Source organism: Gambusia affinis, linkage group LG06 (genome assembly GCF_019740435.1).
Source record: "Gambusia affinis linkage group LG06, SWU_Gaff_1.0, whole genome shotgun sequence".
Lineage (NCBI taxonomy): Eukaryota > Metazoa > Chordata > Actinopteri > Cyprinodontiformes > Poeciliidae > Gambusia > Gambusia affinis.
In genome coordinates, this window is record NC_057873.1 from 1,192,589 (window position 1) to 1,219,073 (window position 26,485).

General features: G+C 44.6%; 3 protein-coding genes across 9 annotated transcripts in view; 1 reads left to right on the forward strand and 2 right to left on the reverse strand.

Moving 5' to 3' along the window:
• The first annotated feature begins 1,657 nt into the window (after positions 1–1,657).
• shkbp1 (SH3KBP1 binding protein 1) lies at positions 1,658–10,390 on the forward strand. 2 transcript variants are annotated; one of them, XM_044119579.1, is made up of 17 exons: positions 1,658–1,847; positions 2,871–2,924; positions 3,008–3,053; positions 3,125–3,257; positions 4,059–4,139; positions 4,261–4,431; positions 4,497–4,587; positions 4,666–4,856; positions 5,581–5,696; positions 5,780–5,867; positions 5,960–6,076; positions 6,971–7,141; positions 7,213–7,368; positions 7,494–7,590; positions 8,103–8,287; positions 8,359–8,461; positions 9,536–10,390. In XM_044119579.1, the coding sequence occupies exons 1-17, from the start codon at positions 1,792–1,794 to the stop codon at positions 10,248–10,250; spliced, it is 2,571 nt and encodes an 856-aa protein (XP_043975514.1). In that variant the 5' UTR covers positions 1,658–1,791; the 3' UTR covers positions 10,251–10,390. The 2 variants fall into 2 exon arrangements, with proteins under 2 accessions (XP_043975514.1, XP_043975515.1); XM_044119580.1 differs by lacking the exon at positions 1,658–1,847 and adding an exon at positions 2,380–2,528.
• Positions 10,391–11,813: 1,423 nt separating this feature from the next.
• esrrd (estrogen-related receptor delta) lies at positions 11,814–16,539 on the reverse strand. 3 transcript variants are annotated; one of them, XM_044119582.1, is made up of 8 exons: positions 16,414–16,539; positions 15,449–15,641; positions 15,129–15,264; positions 14,136–14,252; positions 13,467–13,574; positions 13,225–13,353; positions 12,871–13,143; positions 11,814–12,270 (listed from the first exon to the last, which is right to left on the reverse strand). In XM_044119582.1, the coding sequence occupies exons 1-8, from the start codon at positions 16,452–16,454 to the stop codon at positions 12,032–12,034; spliced, it is 1,236 nt and encodes a 411-aa protein (XP_043975517.1). In that variant the 5' UTR covers positions 16,455–16,539; the 3' UTR covers positions 11,814–12,031. The 3 variants fall into 3 exon arrangements, with proteins under 3 accessions (XP_043975517.1, XP_043975516.1, XP_043975518.1); XM_044119581.1 differs by having other exon boundaries at positions 13,225–13,386; positions 16,414–16,538; XM_044119583.1 differs by lacking the exon at positions 16,414–16,539 and having other exon boundaries at positions 13,225–13,386; positions 15,129–15,329; positions 15,449–15,539.
• A 5,277-nt stretch (positions 16,540–21,816) lies between these two features.
• Positions 21,817–26,485, reverse strand: part of LOC122832604 (latent-transforming growth factor beta-binding protein 4-like) — a 34,784-nt gene continuing 30,115 nt past the window's right edge. For all 4 annotated transcript variants that reach the window (XM_044119515.1, XM_044119516.1, XM_044119514.1 and 1 more), the window contains 6 exons: positions 26,224–26,376; positions 26,041–26,136; positions 25,621–25,780; positions 25,279–25,547; positions 24,926–25,078; positions 21,817–24,853 (listed from right to left, as the gene is read on the reverse strand). In XM_044119515.1, the coding sequence (XP_043975450.1) occupies positions 24,711–24,853; positions 24,926–25,078; positions 25,279–25,547; positions 25,621–25,780; positions 26,041–26,136; positions 26,224–26,376 (974 nt within the window). In that variant the 3' untranslated portion in view covers positions 21,817–24,710. The remainder of the gene's footprint in view (positions 24,854–24,925; positions 25,079–25,278; positions 25,548–25,620; positions 25,781–26,040; positions 26,137–26,223; positions 26,377–26,485) is intronic.

Genomic DNA, 26,485 nt, shown 5'->3' on the forward strand with positions numbered 1-26,485 from the left:
ATGGTCGTTGGATGGTCGTTGGATGGTAGTTGGATGGTAGTTGGATGGTAGTTGGATGGTAGTTGGATGGTTGTTGGATGGTCGTTGGATGGTCGTTGGATGGTCGTTGGATGGTAGTTGGATGGTCGGTGGATGGTCGCTGGATGGTCGTTGGATGGTCGCTGGATAGTCGTTGGATGGTCGCTGGATAGTCGTTGGATGGTAGTTGGATGGTCGTTGGATGGTCGTTGGATGGTAGTTGGATGGTAGTTGGATGGTAGTTGGATGGTAGTTGGATGGTTGTTGGATGGTCGTTGGATGGTCGTTGGATGGTAGTTGGATGGTAGTTGGATGGTCGTTGGATGGTCGCTGGATGGTCGTTGGATGGTCGCTGGATAGTCGTTGGATGGTCGCTGGATAGTCGTTGGATGGTAGTTGGATGGTCGTTGGATGGTCGTTGGATGGTCGCTGGATGGTCGTTGGATGGTCGCTGGATAGTCGTTGGATGGTAGTTGGATGGTCGTTGGATGGTCGTTGGATGGTAGTTGGATGGTAGTTGGATGGTCGTTGGATGGTCGCTGGATGGTCGTTGGATGGTCGCTGGATAGTCGTTGGATGGTAGTTGGATGGTCGTTGGATGGTAGTTGGATGGTAGTTGGATGGTAGTTGGATGGTAGTTGGATGGTTGTTGGATGGTAACATGTCAGATCAGTTTCCATTTGTGTTCTGGGATTTTTCTGTCGAAGAAATTAATTTATACCATCTGGATATAAGTTTACCCCACATATCAAACATTTTCATAAATTCAGCTAATAATTTTGGTGTTTTTGATCAATTGTTGACTAAGGATGTTTTGAATTTAACGATGTGTTTAAGTCGTTGGTAGTGGAGAAAATGTCTTTCCCAACTCCAAGCCTCTGGACCAAATCACCAAAAGATATAAACTGATTGTTGTGAAATACTGTATATGTTGGATTTGAGCAATTCCCTTTTCTGCCCATGATGAACAGTAGATTGATTTATTTAATGCTTGAAAGTCTGGGTTGTGCCAGATTGGAGTGTATTAGCAAGGATTTAATGATGTTTTAGTGATTTTTATAACTTTCCACCAGGCTGTCAGAGTAATTTTATTGTGGGTGTTTGAAAGTAATTCATTTTTTATTGATTGCGTAAAGAAAGGTAATTCTGATATTGAGGTATTTTTACATTGTTTTGTTCCATGTTTAACGTGGAGGTGTTTCCCAGGATGGGTGTTTGTGGACACTGCAGCCGGATAATGGGAGGAAGAGGAACCCAGCGGAGAGGAGGAAGATGTCCGACACGCCAGAAGGAAGTGGAGCATCTCCGCTCATCTCTGCTGAAACAACAACCGACACCTGCTCAGTCAACGCAGCTCAGCATGTAACACATGGCTGTAACTTTCACTAATGTTTTAGTCATCACAGTGACAGAAATTTACTTTTTTCCTTATTCATCATAAAATGTCATCATGCCAAAGGACTTAGCAGGATTTTGTTCCCTGTTTTGGTTAAAAACTTGTTTGTAGACACTAATGGGATCCGAAACAAGTGAAAGATAACATGTTTTTTGTTGTAATAAAATATATCTTTTAAATGTCCTTTTGTTGGAGTACGGAACCATGTAAAATCCGGTCCGGAGTTTACCTCGTTCCACTTGTCCGCAGCTCATTTCCGGCTTTTAGCTCCCACCTTCATCGTGTAGCAGGAAGTGCTTTGTTGACTCACTTTCTGCTCAGAAAATGGATTAAATTAATATTTTTCTGGATTTATCCGGTCACTCGGTCTCTGGAGAATGTCTTCCCCGGTGAAGAGTGGGGATATTATCCACCTAAATGTCGGTGGGAAGAGGTGAGGAGCACCGGAAGTTCTGGGCTAACCCGGCTAGCTGGAGAGATGAGACTAAGCTAATGTAGCGGCTTCCATTGTCGGACAGCTTGCCATCCTTTCATGATTATTTCTCTCTTTATCTTAAATAGACCGTTTTATACAACATAACAGGGAATAGTCAGGGTCTTATATAAAGAATTGTTTGATTCACACCTTTTTTATTACCCCAAGTGTCCCTTCTGAGGTTGAATAAAAACAAATGAAGCTATAATTCTAAATTGGTTGGGTTTTTACTTTGTGTCCGAAAATGGACGCATGCAGGTGGAATATAAAGCTTAACTGTCACTTTATGCTAAAAACTACAAATACATTAGATTTGCACAAAGAGGAGTCTTTTTTTCTGATGGTCTGGATTTAATAGATTAACTTTAGAGACGAAAATAATACAAATATCTTCTTGTCCGATAATGGAACCTTAACTAATCAGCTGCAGGAATTAGCTTTTTCCTGTCAGATCTGGTGTTGGCACCAGGATCACTAAACTGGAACCCTGACTAGAAGGTTTAGTTTATGTTAGAAACAAACATCTTGACAGGATGAAACAGTTCCGTCAGCGTCCTGCCTTGTGAAGAAATGGATCTTACTGTCAGTAGTGGAAACTTACTGAGTATGGAGGCAAAGGAGGAGAGTGGGGAAAATACGGTTAGTTCAACTGAAAGTTAAACTCCTGATAGGAAAACTTCCGCTAATGCGCTAACAGAGGAGCTAATTCTTTCATTTAAATACCATATGGTATATTATTTTAGCATAGCGTCCACTCAATACCATTTTAATTTAGCATTAGCTTATGCTAAGGTAGTGTTTTAGCAATAATGGAGCTACTCTTTATGCTTAGTGGTTAGGGTTAGCATAGCTAGCGGCGCCCAGCCCTAATCAGAACCTGATGTTTCAGCTGGTTTTGTTGATTTAAATGTGATTAAATGAATTTACTAGTTGGATTAAATCCTTGAAGAATAAAGCGATGGGCTCTGTAACATCTTACAGGTTCAGTACCTCCAGACAGACGCTCACCTGGGTTCCTGACTCCTTCTTCTCCAGGTGAGTCAGCCTGACTTTATTTCTCTCTGTTCAGCCTAAGACCAGCTCCCTGAACTCTTCTTCTTCCTCTTCCTGTTCTCCAGCCTGCTGAGCGGCCGCATCTCCACCCTGAAAGATGACGAAGGAGCCGTGAGTGTCCCTGGACTCGGTTTCTGGTCGAGTCGTCTTCCTCTTCGTCACGCTGCCGTTTCTCTCCTCAGATCTTCATCGACCGCGACCCGTCGCTCTTCGCTCCCATCCTTAACTTCCTGCGCAGCAAAGAGCTGTACCCGCGCTCCATCAACGTGCACATGCTCATGCACGAGGCCGAGTTCTACGGGATCACGCCGCTGGGTGAGAGCAGCTCCCACGTTTGGCTAAAGTATTCACACCCTTCGCTGGGTCTCAGGTAGAGGGAAGTTCTGCTGACATGAACCATCAGATACTCTAAAAACGGCCCCACAGCATGATGCTGCCTCCACCGTGCTCAGGTCAGGATGAGGAAACGGGAGGTTCGGGCGTCGCATTTCGTCCTGAGGCTTCTGGTTCTCCAGCTGAACACACATCTTATATTTTAGATTTCTGTTCTGGTTCTGCTTGGAAACAGGAAAACCTGGAGAACAGTTCAGTTCAATCCAAACTTACTTCATTTATCCTAAAGGGAAGTTAAATGACATCATCACTTGTTAGCTAGCACTGCTAATCCGCAGCCTTTGCTTTTGCTGCTCCTCTTTAATCTGACTGGTTGGAAGGAGGAGCAGAGATGTTGGAGTTTGGGATAAGATCCTGCAGCCATGACCCACTGAACGCCGGGACAAATATAAAACTGGTTGAAGTTCATCCAGTTTGTCCGTCATGATGGAGGAAACGGATTAAAATTCTTTCTCTGCATCCATGAAGCCTCTGATCTGGGGTCAAAGTTCAGGGAATATTTGAGCTGCTATCAGCTGTAAATGTCTTCGCCATGGTGACGCATCACAGCTAAAAAATCCTTCCAGATGATTCCAGAACCAGAGGGAATAACTGTGGGAACAAACCGACCCGCTGCCAGCAGGAGGCGCTGTTCTGGATTATTGTTCTGGATTATTGTTCTGGATTATTGTTCTGGATTATTGTTCTGGATTATTGTTAAATCAGTTTTTAATTTTGTTTCAGTGCGAAAGCTGCAGCTGTGTGACGAGTTGGACCGGTCCTCCTGCGGAAACGTTCTGTTCAACGGATACCTGCCTCCCCCAGGTACAGCTGGACCAGCAGCGGGCCCGGTTCTGGACCTGACCCGGTTCTGGACCTGGCCCGGTTCTGGACCTGACCCGGTTCTGGACCTGACCCGCTCTGATCCGTGTCCGTGTTTCCCCAGTGTACCCAGCGAAGCGTCGGAACCGCCACAGCGTGGCCGGGTCTCAGTTCATGGCGGGCCGGGCCGGGCCGGCGGAGCGGGCGCCGGTCCGACGCAGCAACACGATGCCGCCCAACCTGGGGAACGCCGGGCTTCTGGGCCGGACCGGCGCCGAGGACAGGACGTCTGCAGGTAACGGGTCTGGCCGCCGCCACGGCTCTACAGGAAGTGATGTCACTAACTCTGCGGTTCTGCAGGAGGATCGTCGGATCCCGGCATGGTCCGGATCATCTGCGGCCATCACAACTGGATCGCCGTGGCGTACGCTCAGTTTGTCGTCTGCTACAGGTAAGCGACTCCTGGGCGCTCTGATTGGCCGGTTGGCGGGCGGAACCAGGAAGTGAAGGTTGTCCTTCCTGCCGTCAGGATGAAGGAATCCACCGGCTGGCAGCAGGTCTTCACCTCGCCGCGCCTCGACTGCGTGATCGACAGAGTCGCCCTCAACGCCAAAGTGTTGGGCGGGTCGCTGGGAGACAACGACAAGATGGTGGCCGTCGCCTCGGTGACGGAAATCATCCTCTGGTCCATCTGTCCCGACGGCAACGGGAACGAAATCGGTACGATTGACGGTCAATTTTCAGATTTGCTGCTTCAACCTGCAGGAAGTAAAAAAACATTTATTTTATTTTTTGTTTCCTGAAGCAAATCAAAGTTATCAGTTTAAATTTCTATGAATTCTTAGAATTAAAAATAATGTTTTAAAGTGTTTTATAGATGTTTTAATTTTATTTACTATAAAACTAACTGTCTAATTTATTTTGTTTAGGTTTTTTATTTTTGGTATTGTTTTTATAGTATTTTAAAATTTGATTTTTTTCTTTGAAAATTTTCTCAATTTTTAATTGATTTTTTAGTAATTTTATATTATGTTTCAGTGTGTTTACTTTATAAAATATACATTTCTATCTGAAGTAATTTTTTCATTTCTTTTTATTTTTCTCAGTTTTCATTCTTTGGTCTTATTTTGCATGTCTTTCTCTTTTTATTGAAATATTTTTCAGCACTTTTACATCACCTCACTTCTTTAAACATTGACTTTAAAGTTTAACTTGATCAGAATCAAACAAACAAAAACCTTCTTGTAGTTTTTATTATGGATTTGATTCCATGTATGTGAGAAGTTTTGAGGTTCTTCTTTCAACTTAGAGGAAGTTTGTTCTGATTGGACGATGAGAATCATTTAAATGACTTCTGTCTAACTGGCATCAGGCTTGTTTATGATAATCAGACCTGAACAGAACCTCAGAACCGACCCGTAAACGCTTGTGCTGCCCCCTGTAGGCGTCTTCAGCCTCAACGTTCCGGCCGAGGCGCTCTTCTTCGTTGGTAACCAGCTGATCGCGACCAGCCACACTGGGAAGGTCGGTGTCTGGAACGCCGTCACCAAGCACTGGCAGGTGGGTGGAGTCAGGTTCTGGACAGTTTCAGGTCCAATGTGGGTTGCTAGGTGATAAGCCCCGCCCCTTCCCCCTCTCTGCAGAACCAGGATGTTGTTCCCATCAGCAGCTACGACACGGCCGGATCCTTCCTCATCCTGGGCTGCAACAACGGATCCATCTACTACATCGGTAAGACTGGCGGGTCCAAGTCCATCGCCACGGCAACATGGTCCAAGTCCATCGCCATGGCAACAAGTAGCTGGTGTTTTTGTCTCCGTCAGACGTTCAGAAGTTCCCTCTGAGGATGAAGGACAACGACCTGCTGGTGACGGAGCTCTACAGGGACCCGACCGAGGACGCCATCACCGCCCTGAGTGTCTACCTAACCCCCAAAACCAGTAAGGACCAAACCAGTCACACTGGCAGGACTGGACAGCACACACAGACACAAACTGAACATTACAACATCCACAGCTAAATAAAGAATAAAAGCATCAAATTAGGACTATGGATTAAAACAAAATAAATAAAAACCAAATGTTAATATTTGTGAACTTCTAAGCTGTTAAACATTAAACAAAAGCACAAAAATAGCATTAAAAATATACATTTAGGTGGGATCAGAGTTTCTCTCTGAGCTAGAATGAAATGTAAAAGAAGTGTGAATAATAATTTAATGAATTAAATAAGAAGGAAAACATTTAAAACTCATCAGATAAAATAAAAACAAACATTAAATTATAACCAGAATAAAAAGCTGTAAAGAAAATAAGATAATGAAATATAAAACTGAGCTCTTATAAATGGTTAAAGGATTGATTGAAAATATTAAAAGAAAATCAATGAATTTATCCATAAAACTCTAATAGAAATCAAAATATTATTGTTTTTTAAATAAACATAATAAAATGAATAAATAACATAATTTATTTATTCTTCTCTGATAAAAGCCAGAATTCAACAGCAGCATTAAAAACTAGAATCACTTATAAAAGGAGAGAAAGTTTAATTAAAAACATTTAAATATTTTTAATTAATTGTATAATATTTTTTAAATATTAAATTTCATCCAAAAAACAAACAAAAAATAAATTAAGCTGATGGATTGGACACAAAATTCTAAACTTTAAAGATCTGAAATGGCTCCAGTTTTATGGGTGGCCACCGGGGGCAGCAGCGGGCAGGAGGAGGAAACGCTGCCACCTGCAGGTCAGCGTCAGCATCACATCAACTCAACGCTTTTCACTGTTTTGTAACGAATCTGCAGTAAATCAGAACCGTGGTGTGTTCAGGTGACAGCGGGAACTGGATCGAGATCGCGTACGGAACCAGTTCTGGTACGGTCCGGGTCATCGTCCAGCATCCGGAGACGGTCGGATCCGGTCCGCAGCTCTTCCAGACCTTCTCCGTCCACCGCAGTCCCGTCACCAAGATCATGCTCTCTGAGAAGCATCTCATCTCAGGTACCAGGCCCGGTTCTGATGGGTCCAGGCGCCGGCACCAGGTTCTGATGGTTCCTCCCTGTGTTTTCCAGTCTGTGCGGACAACAACCACGTTCGGACCTGGACTGTGACCCGGTTCCGAGGGATGATCTCCACCCAGCCCGGGTCCACTCCGCTCACCTCCTTCAAGATCCTGAGTCTGGACGACGTGGACGGACACGGCGGCTGCAGCGCCGGAACCGAGATCGGTCAGCGGGTTCTAATGGGTTCTGTTTGGTCCTCACTGATTTTGTTTGATTTTGTTGGGTTTTGTTGGGTTGTACTGAGTTCTGTTGGGTTCTGTTTGGCCTCAGCTGGGTCTGTGTGGTTCCAGGTCCGTACGGGGAGCGGGACGACCAGCAGGTGTTCATCCAGAGAGTTGTTCCGGACACGGATAAGCTCTACGTCCGGCTGTCGTCAAACGGGAAGAGGTGAGGGGCGCTTCCTGATGACGGACCAATCAGAGGCGGCCTGGTGGCGACTGGCCGGCAGTTTGGAGTTTAATCATGGCGGCGCTTTCATCAGCTGTTGGATCCGGATCAAATCTGGATGGAAGTATAAATGAAGAAAAACAAATCAAACATTGAGGACGTTCCATCTCAAAGTTTAATCTGATGTTAAAAGTTTAAAGACGTACTGAAGCTGATGGTTCTCACTGATCAATTTAGTTCGGATTGTCAAAGGTTTTTAGAAGAAACATGTTTTTTTTTTAAACACAAACTTCTGAAATAAATAGTGAAGATGCTGCTAAACAGAATATTAATTATTCAGAACAATTCATAGAAAATATCCTAAAAATACAAATTCATCTGGATAAATCAGATGTTTTAAAGTGCGAAGATCAGATGAAGCAATTCTCCTGCTTCAGGAAATGAGCCGCGCTGTCCTGCACCACCTCCAGAGTGAGCGGTCTCTGGGTCTTTGACAGCAGCTGTCTCTCCAGGGTGTGCGAGGTCCGGTCGGTGGACGGGACGTCCATCACAGCCTTCATGGTCCACGAGTGCGAGGGCTCGAGTCGCATTGGCTCGCGTCCGCGCCGCTACCTGTTCAGCGGCCACGGCAATGGCAGCATCCAGATGTGGGACCTGACCACGGCCATGGAGATCGCCGGGAAGGTCGACATCAGAGGTCAGTGGCGCCCTGAGTAGGTGAGCGCTCTGGTTGATCAGAGGGATGACGAGGTGTTTTTGTTCCTGCAGCTCTGGGCGGGCCGACGGAGGAGGAGCTGCTGGAGCTGCTGGACCAGTGTGACCTGGCTCTGACTCGGACGCCCGACAGCACGCCCAGGGCCTCCACCTGCAGGTACAGAGAGAAAGACTCACACCTACCTCTATCGGCGTGTTGAGCGTTGCCGCGGTGGAACCGTTAGCTAAATGAAACCTGGAGATGTACGCTTAACTAATTTAGTGCTATGTTCCACACCAAAGGGAAAAATGACAGAAAACCATTGAAGAACTCAAAACTCTTCTTTTTTCTCGCTCTTGTTGTTGGCTATGGTACACGCAGACCCGTTGCCATAGCAACTGACTGACAACAGCTCTACTAATGCAACAGGATTCAACACCAAAAAACACTTGAAATATTTCCCACACAAACTGAACATTCAGTCTGTTGCAGTTTTATGTTTTTAGACCTGATGTTTATTTTGTTATTATTAATGTGATCGCTGTGGTAGATTAGCTACCACTGCTATTAGCTAAGCTAACACGGTAGTGGTCTATCAGTTGGTGTGTCGGTCACCTGTTTTTTTTTTTTCATTGAATTAAAATTCCACATCACATCTGCATGTTATGGTTGCCAAAGTCAAGCTAGCATAACTGAACGACTCCCTGGCTATTTTTTCTTAATTAAAACTTATTTAGTTGTAGTGTTGACAACTAGTAGCAAAGCACTGCGTCCCTTTTTCCTTTCTATAGCTGGTGGACATATTATGTTATGTTGCTGATGTTAGTCATCATCAGCATGCGGCTCTTTACAGGACGATGGGTATCTATTCATACTGAGCATTTTTTCTTGACTTCCGTACATTTCAGTCCATTTATGCCTAAACCAGACATTTTCTTAACCATTACCAATCTATTTCTTACCCGAATCTTAACCAGAACTGAACTCATACCAAATATCTAAATCTGACCAGTAGACATAAGAAAAAAGTGAGAGCACAGAAAACGTCCTAACTTCCACAAATGACCTCCTTTTACTGGTGAAAGCTGTGAACAAGGTCCTCAATATGTGCTATAAACAAGTACGCACACACACAGATGCTCGTCACACCAGTCAGGATCCTTGCATGGTTCCTTCCTTGGCTTCAGGGTTTCACACTCAACTTTTTAAGTCGGACAGGAAGCTTACTGATGTCACTTCCTGTCTCTGCAGCCTCCACTCTCAAGTCAGCGACAGTTTCCGGGCCGACCGTTTCCGCGGTTCGCCCGGAGCGTCGGGGTCCTCCACCTCGCTGAGCGGCAGCCTCCCTCGGCAGACTCCGCCCCCGGCTCCACTCAACAGACTGCCCAGAGACGCCGCCCCCTCTGCCAGCTTTCAGGGCCTTTATGGCCCCTTCCACCTCCAGGGTCCCGCCCACCATCAGAGCCCGAGCCCCCAGGTGCCTCGGTACCACCCGGAGCGAGACCGGGAGGCAGTCCGGCGCGGCAGCTTCGTGGAGCGCTGCCAGGAACTGGCCAAGGGCCCCGAGGCGGCGGCCAGCTCGGCCTTCGGCACGCCGCCGTGGTCGGAGGGCATGAGGCGCAGCGTGGCGGTCTGCAGCGAGCTGGAGGCCAGGTTCAGCCTGCGGACCCCCACCAGCTTCACTGTGTCTCCCGGAGCCCGCTACACCCCAGGGACACCGTCCTCCATGTCCGCCTCCCCTCTGTCCTCCTCCTCGCACCGCAGGGCCACGCCCACCTCGCCCACTAGCCCTGCCTCCTCTATCCCCAGTCCAAGCCGCTCCATGACCCCTGCGTCCCCTCGCCGTGGCGCTGCGGCGTCGCCCGTTGATGCGGCGGCAACACCAGAGAGTCCGGAGAGTCCAGAGGCAACCGGAGTGGCGGCGCCGTCCAGCCCCAAACCACACATGAACGAGACCAGCTTCTGATTGGCCGACCAGACCGGCTTCTGATTGGCCGACCAAATTGAGACGTTGAGATTCCTTTAAACCTCTGGATGAACTGCTTTTCTCCAGCAGGTGGCACTACAGAGGAATGAACCCTGCAGAACCAAACCCGGTCCAGAGATCAGGATGAAGGTTTTTCTTCACTGCATTAATTAATTTCACTCAGTACCTGAGGGAAAAGGTGGACCGAACCGGACTGGACTCAACTCAGCTGATGGTGTTTGTGACGTTTTCTAACTTTTATATTCGACAGTTTTCTGCTCCGGTTTCTACAGAAGATTTATTTTTATCATTTGTACCTGAAGTTTGATTTAAAGCCAGCAGGGGGCAGCAGGGGATCCTGTCGGATTCTCTGCCACCATCAGTTCCCAACAAAAGAAAAAAATACTCCGTTTAAGCTCTGAAGTATTTATTCAGAGGGTTTTCTATAATGCAGATGTTTATTTGGATGTTTTGTGTCTCTGCGGTTCAGCAGAAGGTTTGTGTGAAGAAAGAAACTTTGTATGCAAGAAGTTCTTCAGTACAACATAAATCTACTTTTCTGTATTTCTGCCACTTTCCTCTCTGGGACTTTTATCCAAATACTTTCAGTTCAGCAGCTGATTAAATAACCAGCGGTTACTGAAGAGGAGACGCTGCTGAGCGGCGACTACGTTCTTCTGCACATGCGGGTCGCTTTGACCTCATAAACCGTTCAGACAGAAGTCTGACTGCAGGCTCATTTAATTTTAGCATGAACGAAAAAAGTCAAATTTTAACAAAAATATAACAAAATATGAAGACCTGCTGTGTGAATGAAGTTTTACTTCGTCCATGTTTCCATGTTAGTAACAAATAAGTTATTCCTTCTAAATGTTTCAGTGAAATAATCACATTCTAGCTGCTAAATTGTCCATATTTGGTCGTGCCTTCCTGTTCTAACAGGCATGAGAGAGAAAATAATTGATTTCTGGAAAAAACATTTTTATTCTGGTTTGTTTAAATGTCAAATTTTGCTTTTCATTCTTCCTGCTGTATTTAAATCTCAGTCTGTTGCCTTTACTGCCACCTAGTGGCCTGAGGGACAGCTGCATTGATTCGCTCTGATTTCTTTAATGAGGTGTGAAACTTCAGGAAACCCTCCTGAACCAGAACCGTTGATCCGAACCAGTTCAGTGATCTCTAAATTAAAATAAATGTTTGTTGTTTAAAGTCTAATAAAAACAAAATTTCTGGTCTATTAAAATTTTCTCTCCTTTCATATTAAAACCTGAATTCTCGTTACAGAACCATCTTCTCTGACGTCCCGCTTCCCTCAGCCTTTGAACTTCTGTGACGTTTGAACCCGTTTCTGGTTGTCAAACGGTTCGTTTTGAACACTCGACAGATTCTGTTGTAAAAGTTTTGGATTTATTTCGCCTGAGGAAACGGGAGATAAAACTTTACACAGAAATAACAAAAATACATAAAAACACAGGAAACGTGATGACAGTCCCTCCTCAGTCCCTGAGAGATAAACGTCCATAAAGGGGGCGGGGCTTACACAGGAAGTCCTGACATCTGATGCTGATATTGATCGTTTATTGATTAAAAATGTGGATATTTTATTCCCATTTTGCAAACCTGCTAGAAATCCAGTTTTTGTCTTCTGGTTCCGTGCAGTTTGGTCACATGTTCTGCCTTTCTTCCCTCTTATTGACCCGGAAGTGAAGTTGTCGTCTGACCTGGACGACCTCGCTAAAGACGGCAGGATGGAACCAGGACGGTTTGTGAAGAGAAGCTGCTCAGCTCTTGGCGTCCAGCATCTCCAGCAGCAGTTTGTGGATGGGGACGCGGCGCTGGCGGTGCAGCCGCCGGAAGGCGTCCACGGCGCGGGCGGCGCTCTGCCGCAGCAGCGGGAGGCTCATCAGCAGCCGGCCCGCCCGGTGCGGCTCCCCGCGGGAACACTCGTAGTCCTGCAGCGCCTCCTGCAGGCCGTCCTGGAGCCGCTGCAGCGAGTCCGGAGAGTCCGGCGGTTCGGCGTCTGAGGGGCGGAGACCCAGAGGTCAGTCACTGCACAAACCCAACAAAATAAGACCGAGACAAACGGGGGAACCGCTGCTACTGAGAGCTACAGAGGACCAGCTGATCGTGATCATCAGTTATTGATTGGCGCCTTGCTGCGGGTTGATCCGTCCTGCTGTGGCCCCTCACTTAATAAAATAAGTCAGCAGATCCAGGAAATGCTGAGTCACTGGTTGCTATGGTGACTCAGAGGGAAGTGAGAAACGGATGAATGCTGTTAAAGTCCAGTTTGGTTTGATTGATGGTTCTGCTGGTTCTCTCACTGGGATCCAGTTATCGAAACATTTTGATCTGTAACTTTGTTTTGAAAAACAGGCTTCCTGCTTCCAGGCAGGACTGGTTCTGTTCATCCCGAACAGAACCAGAACCACTACCAGGTTCTGGTTGTGATGTGGGTCCGATCCTCTCTAATATTGCCTCTGTTCCAGAGCGTCTGAAAACTGTTTGTAGGTTGAATCAGGCTGGTCACCATGGTGATCGTTCCGTCATCAACACTAGTTCAGCTCTCAGTGTTTTTCCAGAGCCTAATGGCGGCTTCATGCCGTCTAAACGTTTGTACCTGAGTTGGCGAGCGCCATGGCCTTCATCGTCACCGCCTCCTCTGGGCTCATCTTCATCGCCCGGTACCTGGCCGCCAGGTGGCGCACTTCCTGGTATACAGCCGCCAGCCCGGCGGCCCGGCACTGAGCCTCGTCCAGGCGCAGGTTTCCCGCAAACACAAGCTCCTCCCCCGACCTGCCCTGCGAGCGCCAGGCCACGCCCACCAGCAGCGCCTCCATCCAGCCGCTCTGCAGCAGCGACATCTGGTCCACCAATGAGAGCTCAGAGAAACCTGGCGGGGAGTGAGAGCAGAGCAGGAGACGTCAGACGGATCGCTGTGAGACGCTGCTCTTCCAGAACTAAATCTGTTTACCTGGAATCTGCTTGGCCCAGCCAATCAGAACCAGCAGCTCCCGGTTCAGAAGGTCACAGAGGGTCAGGAGGGTCCGCAGGCTGCCGTCGTCGGTCGAGTCGTCCTGATTGGCTGCCAGCGGGGCGGGCTCTGTCAGCAGCAAATGGGAGATCAGCTTGTTCCCTGAAACAGACGGATGGGACCGTCAGACTGGGAATTCTGGGCGGACTGGGAGCCTCCAGAGGGAACGTCGGGGAACTCACTGGAGCCGAGCGGCAGGCTGAACGGAGCTTTACCGCAGGAAGCCCCGCCTGTCTCCACCCGCCTCCGGTACTTCTGCCGGCCTCCTCTGACCCGGTCCAAACGCACCCCTGAACACACAAACAGCGTTTCAGAACCTTGATCCGATGTTTGTTCTGATCGCAGCGGCTGGATCACAACTGTCCTTTAATGTCCCATTAAAGTTTCCTAAAAGCTGCTATTTCAACAGGATGTGAACTTTGACCCTAAAGCCTGGCTCTAGATTCAGTTGTACAAAAATAGTTTTTTTCTGTCAGTTAGATGTTAAATTAATCAGAGGTGATGTCATTGTGTTTACAGTTAGATGTATGATGCTAATTAGCGATATATGTTTGCTTTAATGATGCTGCTTGTGGTCAAACTGGCCTTTGAATCTGAATCAAACTGGTTTCTGAGCAGCTTTGTCATCGTCACCATGTTTGGATGCAGCTGACTGGTGAAAATCAGCCGGAGAAACATTTAGAAAATGAAGTTTTATTACACAACACTTTCAGTTTATCAGTCAGATTAAATGTGGTTCTGCCCAAACGTATTTATCTATGAACTGGGTGTAGTTCACACTCCGACCACTAGATGGTACCAACGCCCTTCTGATAGTATCCTGAGCCCGATGCATCAACGTCCCGTCGTACCTTCCCGCATCATCCCGGCCTGCAGACACTTCTGGAAGCGACACGCCTGGCAGGCTTTCCTCCTCCGCTTCGTGATCTCGCACTCGTTCGTCACCGGGCAGCTGTACTCGATGTTGCCTTGGTAACCAGAAAACAGGAAACGCATCAGGCCATCGTTCAACAATGAAAAGATGCTGCTGTGGTTCTGATGGTTGTTGGGTTTTTACCAGCGATCTGATTTATTATTATTGTTTCTGTATTTATTGAGGAAGGAGACTGAACGGTTTGCATGAACTGACATCATTTTTAAAGGTGGTTTTCCTGGGGGATTTTTCCAGGGGTGTCCAGCCCCCCCCAGTCATCCCTTGAGGACGGCCCTGGTGATTGGACAGAATCTTGTTGGTCCCACTAGACGCTTCTACTGGTATTGATCCGGGTCTGCTGGGAGGACTGGGATGGATTTACTGTATTAATGTAAATTAACATTATATTTTAATATTTTGAGCTGATTTCCTTTTTATAATCTTCATATTTATTTACTACTAATAAACATCAACATTGTATTGAAAAATGTTTCATTCTGTGATTATTTACAGCAGAGAGGATCAGATATTAAATTATTTTATTTTAAGTCGCTGTTTTTCTGTTAAAGTAATTTTTTTTTTTTACAGTAATTAGTCGACATAAAAAAGGTTTTTCTACTTTTTTAGGAGAGAAAAAGTAGAAAAGAAAGTTTCAGTTTTATTTCCTTTTTCCCAAAAATCTCCAGATTTATGTGAAACCAAAAAACAAGAGCAGATATAAACATGTAGCCACAAAATGAAATGGAAACTGTAATAAAATATAATCTTTATTGTAAACTGATAACTCAGTTATTTCTTCATCATTTTGCTATAAATACCTTAAACTGATTTTACACTCAAAATTATCTTAAAAATGAATAATTGAAAATAATTATTGGTTAATTTTAGTTTCACATTATTCTCTGCTGCTGATGAGGATGATGAAGGTCACCTTGGATGGTCCTTTTGAAGAAGGCCTTGCAGGCCTCGCAGGACGCCACGCCGTAATGGTAACCAGAAGCAAAGTCTCCGCAGACCAGACAGAGCCGCTTGGGCCCCAGGGGCCCCATCGGGGCCCGGCACTCCACCTGCCGGAGAACACCAGGTAGACCCAACATGAAGCCTGGGAGACGCTCCAGTCTCATTTCAGATCCTGTTTTACATCACAATAAATGTGAAAACAAATAATCCCTCAATCTAATCTGGATTACGGTTCAGCAGAACCAGAAAATGTTTGTTAGTCCCGATGGAGCAACAGGAAACAGTTCCTACCTTCACTGAAAAAGAGTCCGACCGAAACTCCACGGCGCCCCCTGCAGGGCTTCCGCTGAAACTGCACCCTGCTGGAGAGTCAGGAGTCTGGTCCCCGCAGGAGGAAGAGGAGGATGGACTGGAGAGGAGGAAGAGCGGAGAGGGGCAGAGGGGGGGGGACTGGGAGGATGATGAGGAGGAAGAGCGCAGGGGGCTGGGAGGAAGGTGAGGGATGAAACAGGAAGTAAAAGAGCAGAAAATAAAAACTTTATTTGTATTTGATGTAAAGAAAAGAGAAAAATGATTCAATAAACTTTAAGATGCTGCAGCTACGGAAACCCAGGAGGGCCACAGCGAGGGGCGCTTCTCAAAAATAAAATACATTTATCTTTGTATTTATCTGTGCACCTTTAAGCGTAACTTTATCTAAATGAATGAGTCTATTGTATTTCTGACTGTTTTCTTATTTATTTCTGTTTTATTAAACAGACATGAAAACATTTGGACGTTAAAAATCATGACAAGAACCGGTTCAGAACCAGCAAACAAAAAGAAAGAATCTGACAAGAAATGTAAAAGTAAAACTTCGAAACCTCTCTTTGCATTTTATTAATATTTATTATATCAATATTTACTAATGTTTATATTTCCAAACATTTGAGCCGCGTAAATAAATGAGTTCTGTTGTTTCTGCACTTTTGCAATAAATTGGTGGATTCACTTTTTAAGGTTTTACATTAAATCATATGATTGTTTCTGTCCAACTGCAGACATCTTAATATCAAAAAGTTTAAAATCTAGAATCGCTCTGAAATATTTACACCCATTTTTATATTTCATGGCCAACAGCAGGCCTCAAAGTCGTTGTCATGGTAACGTTCAACAGTCTGTCAGCTGCGTGTTTTACTGTTTTTCTGCAGCTCTCTGTGCTATGAAAGACTTTAGAGTTAAAGTTCAGTAAAAATTCAGAGGATCATTGAACTCACCATGGTGAACCGAGGAAGCGTCCAAAGTCCTTCAGCTCCATCCTGACCCAGTCCGGGTCTGCGGTTCCATGTGGAGCCGCCCGAGGCCGGACTCGTTTATCAGGAGGCGGCAGGGGGCGGGGCCTGCAGCCTCAGCCAATCAGACCCCAGCAGACTTCTTGTCATCTCCATTGATTGGGACAGTGACAGATGTAGGCCACGGCCGCCGCTGCCGAGGTCAGAGTTCACCCTCTGCGCTTCAATAACATCCAGAAATGAATCACTGAAGGAAAAATGAGCTGGAGGAAAATTCAGACATTAAACGATAAAAAAAGATTTACAGCGTCATCATTTTAAAAAGCACTTTGAGGTCTTAGACACAAACATTTTAAACTATTCTAATGCACAATAATTATTTCATAAAACAAGGTTACATTTTACAGTAAGGTGTGTATAATTTATATTTGAAGGTAACCGACCCCCACAGAAAAACCAACGAGTCAATTCAACACCTGCTGCATTATTAACCTGCTACCAGAGCAGCTGAACCTCAAATCAACACTTTTCACAAACTTGTTCTTCTTATTGCTAATTGTTGCATTTTCGTGCAATTTTGTTTTAATTCTGCTCTATTTTACAGCCCTACCTCTCAGCCTGCTCCTCTCGGCTTCTTTGGTCCAGTTTGGTTGATGTTTTTTATTTTATTTATTTATTTTTAGTTTTGTTGATCATTAGGAAGCGGGAGCAGCTAATGGTAGCATTGCCTGCTAACTCAGGACTGTTGTTGTAACCAACGATGTGTTCAAGTGTTGTCGCCATAGAAGTATCCAGTAACACAAAAACTTTGCTATAGGGGCTAAAATGTCACTTAATATATGATAAGTTGCTACGTCACTGTTTCAGTTCAGGGAAATTGATCAGTCTGCCCTCTAGTGGTAACTAAACAGCAATGCAATCGTAAGTTTGGTAGTAACTAGTTACATTTACTCAATTACATTTACTTTAGTAACTTTTTAGTATTTTTACTAAGCTGTACTTTTTACTTTTACTTGAGTGATTTTATTATGAAGTATTTTTACTCTTACTTGAATTAATTTCTGGATTTTCTTCCCACTACATGAAAAACAAACATATTTTATAAAATCCACCAGACAGACTCACCTGCAGTTTCTGCTAAAGTTTTTTATTGATTTAAACTGATTTGGAAAAACTTTCTTCTGCCTGATTTTGTTATTTTTTGTTACTCGCATTAATTATTGTCATTTTGGTCCTTAAAATACCAACATTTCAATTTAACTTTATATTTTGGTTTGTCTGATGATGTAATTTTTAATATTAAATGATTGATAATTTGATCAGTTACTCAGTACGTGAGTCGATTTCTTACCAAATACGTTTGACTTTTAAAAATCAGTTGAAGTTGTTCTACTCTTACTTGAGTATAATCTTTGGGATCTAAATTATTATGTGATGGCAGAAAAATGTTTAATATCTGGATGGGATCAGCAGAACCACGTTTGATTTTGGAGCTCGACCTTCGACTTCAGGTGGTTTTAGGAGTTTGTTTTGATGTTTGTCAGAAAAACCACATTTGGACACTTTTAGGGTTTAAACTCTAAATGTCATTTTTGTGTCCAGTAGAGCATCAACTTGAAGATAAAAACTGGTAAATCGTGGCATCAGGTCCAATCTCAGAGCTTTAAGAACTGCCGGCGTTCCCAGTGAAACCAGTGAAACCAGTAGCTCCAGTTCTCTGGACATGCTTCGAACTGGACCTGCTTCGAACTGGACCTGCTTCGAACTGGATCTGCTTCGAACTGGAGCTGCTGAGGCTGCAGTTCCTGCAGCAGGTGAGAAACAAACAGTCGGTCTTAATCTTACGCTCAGACGCTCTGGGATCAGCCTCACCTACATCTGCTGTTTCATAAGAGCTGCATAACTGGACCGCCGGTCTGTCCGTCCGACCGGGACACGGAGCCGCCCGACCCGCGGGTCAAAGTTCCTCTGAAGCCGGACACGTCCACAAGCAAAACTATCAGAGAATAACCAGAGATGTGAGCAGCAGCTCTTCATGGTTCATTAGTCGTTAATCTGAATTAATACAAATCATTTAAAGTGTTGAATTGTGTTGATAAATTGATTTGACAAAATCACCAAGAGATACGATGAGTAAATCCACAGAGTCCTGAAATTCATGGGGTTATAAATCTGATGAACCAAACCAGCAGTGAACAGAAAACCAGAGAATCAAAGGTTTGGTGAATGAATGAATGAATGAATGAATCTCCGCCAGACGTTTGTGAAACCTGGTCAGTGAGGTTCTCTGTTTGGTTGTTTCTCCTCCAAGTCTCTCAGATTCGTCCCACATCAAGTCAGAGTCGTTCACAAGTCATTTTAGTCTCCATTGAGCGAAATCATCGTTTTCTCATTAAGTTCATGGCGTCTAGTCCGCCTTTAACGGCATCGCCGCTCAGAAACCCAACTGCTATTCCTCCATGTTTGATCTTTAGCTGAACCATCAGAATCTGCAGGTCTGGACCGGAAAGGTGAGACTTTGGAGGCGACAGATTTGTCTCAGCAGCCAATCAGTGAGCAGCAGGCTAACCTGAGTAAAAATATCCTGGACTCTGAGACCCGGCTCACCCAACCCGCTCATCCTCATCTTCATCAGTCCGATCTGGGTCAGAGTGGCTCTGAGTCAGCGCTGTAACCCAGATTGCTGCAGGGCTTAAGGTCCACTCTGGAACATTTCTCTGCCCTGGTCCAAACATTTCACAACCCAGACCTGGTTCCAGCTGCGCTCGGTTCGCAACCGGAGTGTAAATAACAACGTTTGGTGATTTTAGCAGCCGAAATGGGTTTTCTCTGCAGGGTGGCTGGGCTCTCCCGTAGAGAGAGAAGCTCAGTCATCCAGGAGGGACTCAGAGTAGAGCTGCTGCTCCTTCACATCGAGAGGGGCCAGTTGAGGTGCATCTGGTCAGGATGCCTCCTGGACGCCTCCCTGGTGAGGAGTTCATGTCCCACCAGGAGGGGAAACCCAGGACACTCTGGAGGGACGATGTCTCTCTGCTGGCCTGGGAACGCCTTGAGATTCCTGGGAACGCCTTGGGATTCCTGGAGGAGCTGGAAGAAGAGACTGGAGAGGGAAAACTGGGCCTCCCTTCTGAAACTGCTGATCCCACGACCCGACCCGAAATAAAGATGGAGAAAATGGATGGATGGATGGATGGATGGATGGATGGATTGTGTTTTCAGTCACTGCAACAAAAGAACTGTTGCAGTTTGTACTAACATGGTTTTAGTGGTGTTGGCCTCTATGAACAGACATCTTGGAACAGGTCAGGTTTACTTGGAGAACCAGAGTTTAAATTTATACTCACTGATGACATCATTATCCTTGGTTAGTGTCGGAACTCATTTCTTATCAGAAACAGATTCACTGCTTCAATAAAATAATATAAAATGTTTTATTTTTAAATTTGCTTAAATGAAAACAGAATTTAAGTCTGACCGACCCAACTTCAACATTTGACAAAAAAAAGTCCGATCAGTTCCTTCCATATTTGCGGTCTGAACAGTTATATTGTATTTTATCCAGTTTTCATTTTTGAACCAGAAGAAGCCAAATGTGGTGAATTTGATCAGCTTCCTTCCTCTGGTTCTGATCTGCTGAACAACTCAGCCCTGTACTAGTCAGATATGAATATAGAAAATACTGAGAAGGAATGTTAAAACCAAGACGGATGAATTTAACCTGTTATAGATATTGGAGGAATAAAAATAAGTTCTTACTTCTACTCAATCCTTTGGACATGTAAATATATTTTACAATTGTTCCTTTGTTTTAGATGTGTTTTATTTGAATATAACTTTATTCTTTTATATGTTCAATACGGTCAAACTTGCCTTGACTAAACTTTTAAATCAATCCAGAGACAACGGCGGCCATCTTGACTGCTGTAAACAGAGCGCTGCTGGGTGACGGCTACGTTCTTCTTCTGTGCATGCGGGTCGCTTTGGAGGTGTAAACAGTGAACATTATGAACATGTTCATGCTGCATGAAATTAGCAACATGAACAACCGGGCAAAAAAATAAAATTGAGCATCAAGACCTCCTGGGTGAACGTAGCCTTTGTCACTTTGCAGGAACTACAGTTATAGAAAAATAAAGTAAACTGGTTTATTAATTTATTCGATGTTCTGAAGGTCCGGTCATGTAGAAAATAAACTAAAACTTTCTTTGCTAGCTTTAGAAATCCAAGATAACATGATGCTTAAAAACCAGATCAAGAACTTTCAGTTTGAAGTTGATAAAACTGATGGACCAGTTTGAAACGTGGCTTCAAACTGGTTTGAGTCTGTTCTGACATTAAACACCTCTGGGTTTCTAAGAACCAGTTCAGGAGTATCAGAAGAGGACAGGACTTGCCTTCAAGGAGAACAGGATGGATGTTTTGTTACTACGTGCAGTTTTGACCCAAACCGCCTGTTCTGATGCGTTACTGTTCGTTGAGTCCAGTGACATTCTGTTTTCTTCTGAGTAGCGGTTCTGGATGGGATGTGTGCTGAGATTTAGCTCCTTGTTCTGTGAAAGTGAAAGCTGATATTCCGCTGGCTCACAGGTTCAGCTGTGCAGCCTGGACCTGGATAATCCTCTTAAAACTGGCCGGTGTGAGCGCAGGATTGGCCTATAATTCAAAGTGGCTTAGAGACATAGATCTACATAAACATTGAGCATTAAGGTTATGGATCCAGGTGGAAGATTAGAACCAGGCTGCACGAGAAAATCACCTGCAGTGACTCAACAACCGGGCTGCAGCTAACAAGCTAACGCTATGCTAGCAAGTCTCATGAAAACAAAGGTGGTAAAATCCTCTGACATCCAATTTTATGGCATGCAGGTTTATAAAAATGGCTCTTAACTGGAGAGAAAAATACCATCATGATGAATTAATGCTGACATTCTTGCCCCCCTACTGGTGAACCGTGGGTATTACAACTTTTTTCTTCCAATTCTCGTCAGAATATTTTTCTTTCAAATAAAAATCTGTTTCAATAATATTTAGTTATGTAATCAGTAGTGATGTGTTATTCATGCTGCTATTGTTTGTCATCTTTTAGCCCTTTTTTGAAACTCTCTCCTTCAAGAAGTTCTTCTGTCTTTATACAACCTGCAACTATTTTCAATCTGTCCTTCTGTTGAAGTTTAAATATAATAAAACAAACTCATTTGGTTGTGTGTAATTTTCATCCAGATTAGCCTTATGCTAGCTGCTATCTTTTATGACATTTTAACAGCTGTTGATGCAAACATCTGAGGCATTTTAGGACAGACAGTAATTTATTTATAGCTTCTTTAAAATATTGCAAGTTTGATTTATTCCTAAAGAGGTCAGGAAAAACAAAAACCACAACAACACATCTAAGAGTTAATGTGTGCAAATGTATTTGCAGTCCTTGTCAAAGAAACGATAATACAAAAAAGTTTTATCAAACTTTAAAATAAAACCATTTAAAAACCAAAAATATGGTTTCAGATTGGTTAGAAAACCCGCTGAGGAACCTGCTCTTTGGCAGATACAGTGCATGTTTTACTTGAACCTTCATGTGCTGAAGAGGAAAAATAAAGCTTATGACACTTGATTTAGCATAATATCACAAAGGGAAATTTTATACACACATTTCATTTCAAACTTCTGCTGTGGAAAAAATACTGTAGTCACATGAAAAATAGTCATAAAGCCAACTGAAAACAGAAATTAAACATATCACTCACACTGTTTTCCACTGAAAATGTAATACAAATATTTAACAAGTTGAATATTTGGTGGAATATCAGTTCATATTTAGATCTGTACAACAAGTTTATTTAAAAATGTTCATTAAAAAATCATTTCAAATAAAATGAAGTTGAAATAAGAATATATACAGTAAAAAATGGTTACATTTGGTCTAGTAACTATAAAAACCAAGAGCATTGCATTTACTTCTAAACTAGAGGAAAACACAGGTGGCTAAAAACAAGCTAGCTAATATGCTAGATAGTAAAAACAGCCAGAACTATTTACAATTCAACAACTTAAATGAGCAGATTTGATTTGAAAGTTGTGATGTTTTACTCTTTGAAACGTCACCATGGTGTACAGAGTTCAGTCAACTTTCTGCTTTTAGCCTGAAAACTCATCTGACACTAAGCAGGAGGCTGTTAGCCACGTAGCGCTACAACAAAATGTAACTAAATACATTGCAGGAAAAAATAGTCTTAGTGGAATAATAAAGGAGTGAACATATAAGGATATTTGATTTTGTGGATTAAATAACACTTGCTAACAGCTAACTAATTAGCGCTGGTGCCAAATGTTAGGAGAAAAACTAATTATATCCAAAATGAAACTTTTAAGCAATTTAAAAGGTTTTACAAAGGCAACTTTCAAGCCCAAAAGTGTTTGTTGTTTTGACAGTAACACATTTGAGCTGGATTATTAGCATTTGAGCTAACTACAGCCAAACAACCTACAAGCTAATAAACAAACCAAACGGCTCATTTCAATAGTTAGAGTTTGATCTCTAAATGTTTTTCCCAAGTATTTCAGCTACTGCAGCTTTGATGTTAGACCTTCAGATTTCAATCGAATGCTAAGGACCTCATTAATGTTAAAACTTTCTGGTTTTATCTGTTAGCTAGTAAGTTAACAGGTAAAAATGAAAGAAAATATTTTTAACTACTCAATATTTACCCATAAATGACATAAATATTTAATCAAAAACGAGAAGATATTTTATTGCCTTAAACTTTAACAGCTGTATGAATTTTTCTTCAGCTCAGAGTTTTTATTAAACATCTGGAGCTCTGAATTCTATTATTGTTATAATTGTTTTTTGTATCAAATCTTCTGGCCAACAATATTAAATTTGGTCCATTCAAAGCCTCTTCCGTGGATAATGTGACTAGAAACTAAAACAGTCATTTGGGATGAAATGTTTGATCTACGGATACATCATTAATTTAAAACAGGATATGGAAACATTACTTTATATGAAGCAAAACTTCAGTCTGAATCTGCTTCATTGACATTCAGTCCATAAATCTCCTCAGGAAGACAAACTATGAGCGCTGCAGACAGCGGGGATCTGAACCACCAACATCATTTTTTATCATTAATGTTGTTTAATCTGTAGGTAAGCAAGTAAATAAAGTTTATTTACTAAAATCAGGGCTTTACATGAACACTCCTAATCTGCTTTTGTTCAAATTCGAAAGGTTAACATGATAAATTCAAACTAGTTGAGAGAAATATGGTGCTGTTGACGTCAGGTGGGCTCAGAGCAACAATGCTGGTCAGAACAGGAGCAATAACTTCACACGGCAAGATTTAGAAATTTAGACAATAAAACTTTGTATCAACTTTGGTCCTGTGGTGATAGGTTGTAGATTATTTTTAAAAGATAAAAAAACGATACCAAGAGATCTCTGAGGATCTCCAACATCCACTGGACTTTCTGTGTGTCATGGCAGCTGTTTTAGATCCTCTCTGTTTCTGATTGGCTGAACCTAATAGACTGCTGCGTTCTCGTTTGATGCCACGTGATGCGATACCAGGCCCAGATCATCCGATATGATGAAAATACCTGATTTCAGATCGGAGCATGTCCTTCAGAGTGGCTCAGATCCCTGAACAAACGGCAGGAAAATGATCCTAAATCAAACTGATAATCTTTAAGATTATTGGAAATGAAAATTGGGAATAAAATTAACTTAAAACATTAAATATTAGTGCTCTGAATAACAGATTTTGTCTCAGAAATTGTTTGAGACTCACCACAGAGAGCTTTTAAATCCTTCCTTATTGTGCCGGTTTGTTACGTCTCCTGTTTCTCCTGACTTTCTCCTCACAAGATAAATCTTCACTTTTTACTTTGGCCACGTTTCTCCGCATCAACAGCCTCGTTTTGAAGCCGTTTCTTCCATCTTTGTTTCTCATGTTTAGTAATTTTTTGGCAGAGAAATTAAAACTTTAGATGGAGGCCAGTATGTGATTCTGTTTATGATGGAAGATGTTAAATCAGCTCTTCTGTCTTCATTTGGTTTAGTGCAAACAGAAAGAACTGAATACTTCAGTTCAGTGTCATTCCACCTGCTAAAGGTCAGAGGTCAGCAACCTGCTGCTTCTGTTCAGCAATCTACAGATTTAAATTTAAATGTTATAAAAGCTCCTGCTGCCAGCAGGTTAGCTCCTGTAATTAATGAATTTTCCACAACAGAATGGTAGTCCAGTGAGCTGCTGCCAGTCCAGTCGGGTCGCTGGTCCCGCCGGGTCTAAGCGGCGATGCAGTGGTTGTGTCTGCGCGACATGACGTAACCTCTCCTGCAGACGCATCGGAACGAGCCCTCAGTGTTGACGCAGCGAGCGTTGACGCATGGGAACGGCAGCGCAGCAGCGTCTTCGCACTCGTTAATGTCTGGAAAACGGACAGCGAGTCAGAGACGGCCGGCGCGGCGCGGTGGCGCAGCGCGGCGGCGGCACTACGTACCGATGCAGCTCATGGAGGTCAGGTCCAGCTCGAAGCCCACGTAGCAGTCGCAGGTGTAACCCTCGGCAACGCGGATGCACTGGCCGTTCTCACAGCCGTGCAGAATCCCACAATCCTCGGCGGCACTCAGGCTGGCGTGTGTCTCGTAGCGCCCTGGAAGAACGACAAAGTATTCTCTCAGAAACTTATTTTAATGGCATTTAAATGAGACTAAAAGGGGAAACCATTCACGAATAAAAACAGTTTTTCTAGATCGGGGTCTTCAGTCGCTAAACGACTTTTATTCTCTCTTAGTTTGGAACAGGCTGCAGATCAGTTCTCATGTTTCAGGAGTTTTTACGCCTCAGACTTACTCTCATACAGCCTCCGTGGCCCGCCGCCCTCGCTGTCAGTGAACGGAGGAAGCCCCGCCCCCGGCCGCCGCCCCCTGAAGGCTCCGCCCTCCTGCCGGTCGTCGTACGGCGGTCCGGGCCGTGGCGCCAGGCTGAGCGGCGGTGGGTCGGATCTGGACGGAGGCAGCGGCCGGGGCACGAAGGCGATGTCGGACCTGGGGTCTGGGGGGAGCCGGAAGGTGGGCGTCCTGGGCGCGGAGCCGTAGTCTCCCTCCGGGTAGAAACCAGGGCTGATGGGAACAGCGGAGCGTCAGGAAACACGAGGAGCAGCCGGACGTCGGGAGCCGGCGCCGCTGGCCTCACCTGAACTCGGAGCCGCCGTCCGGCGGGCCGAAGGAGGCGGGCGGCCTGGCCCTGAAGTCGGACCTGCCGTCCCCGGCGGGCGAGTAGTCGACGTAGTCCTGACTGAAATCTATGGCAGGAAGCGGCGCTGCAGGGAAGAACTCCGAACTGTAGGGGTCAGCTGGGAAAACCAGGAGACGATCAAGAACCACAAAACTTCTCAGAGAAAAAAACTTCAGTTCAGCAGGTGAAACTTTCATAACAAACGTTTCTAATATTTATTAAAACTGTTTCCATGTTGAGACAGTTTGGAATGAGTCAGATAATCTGAACAGATCATCTCCTCCACATGAGCCTGGTTTGCTACTGCTGTCTGAAGGAGCAACCAATCAGCTGGAGGCAGTTGCTGCCCAGCCTGATGATGTCATCGTCTGATCCTACCTCCTCGGCCCGGCCCGGTTTCTGGTCCGGCGGAGTCTGGGAAGCTTCCTGGGAACGCCGCTGCAGAGTAGGAGCTGCACAGAGAGGCGTAGGCCTCTGCAGACAGACAGACGGCCGTTAGCACGCCGCGGCCGTTAGCGCCCTGCGGCCGTTAGCGCGCCACACCTGCGGCACGACGCTTACCTGAGTCGGTGGCGGGGCAGAGGGCGCAGCCCATCCCCCAGCCCTCGCCGTAGAAGCAGCAGCAGTCGATGAAGGTGACCTGCGCCCCCAGCAGAGGACTCTGGCACAGCAGGTCGGCGCTGACGTGCTGCCAGCACACGGACAGGTTCTCATCTGGACGCAACACAAACAGCAGCTCTGAAGGAGGTCTGACCTTCGACCTCCAGCTGAACAGCAGGCGGCCATTTTCTTTGACTCCACAGCAGAAAGTCAACAGAACGTG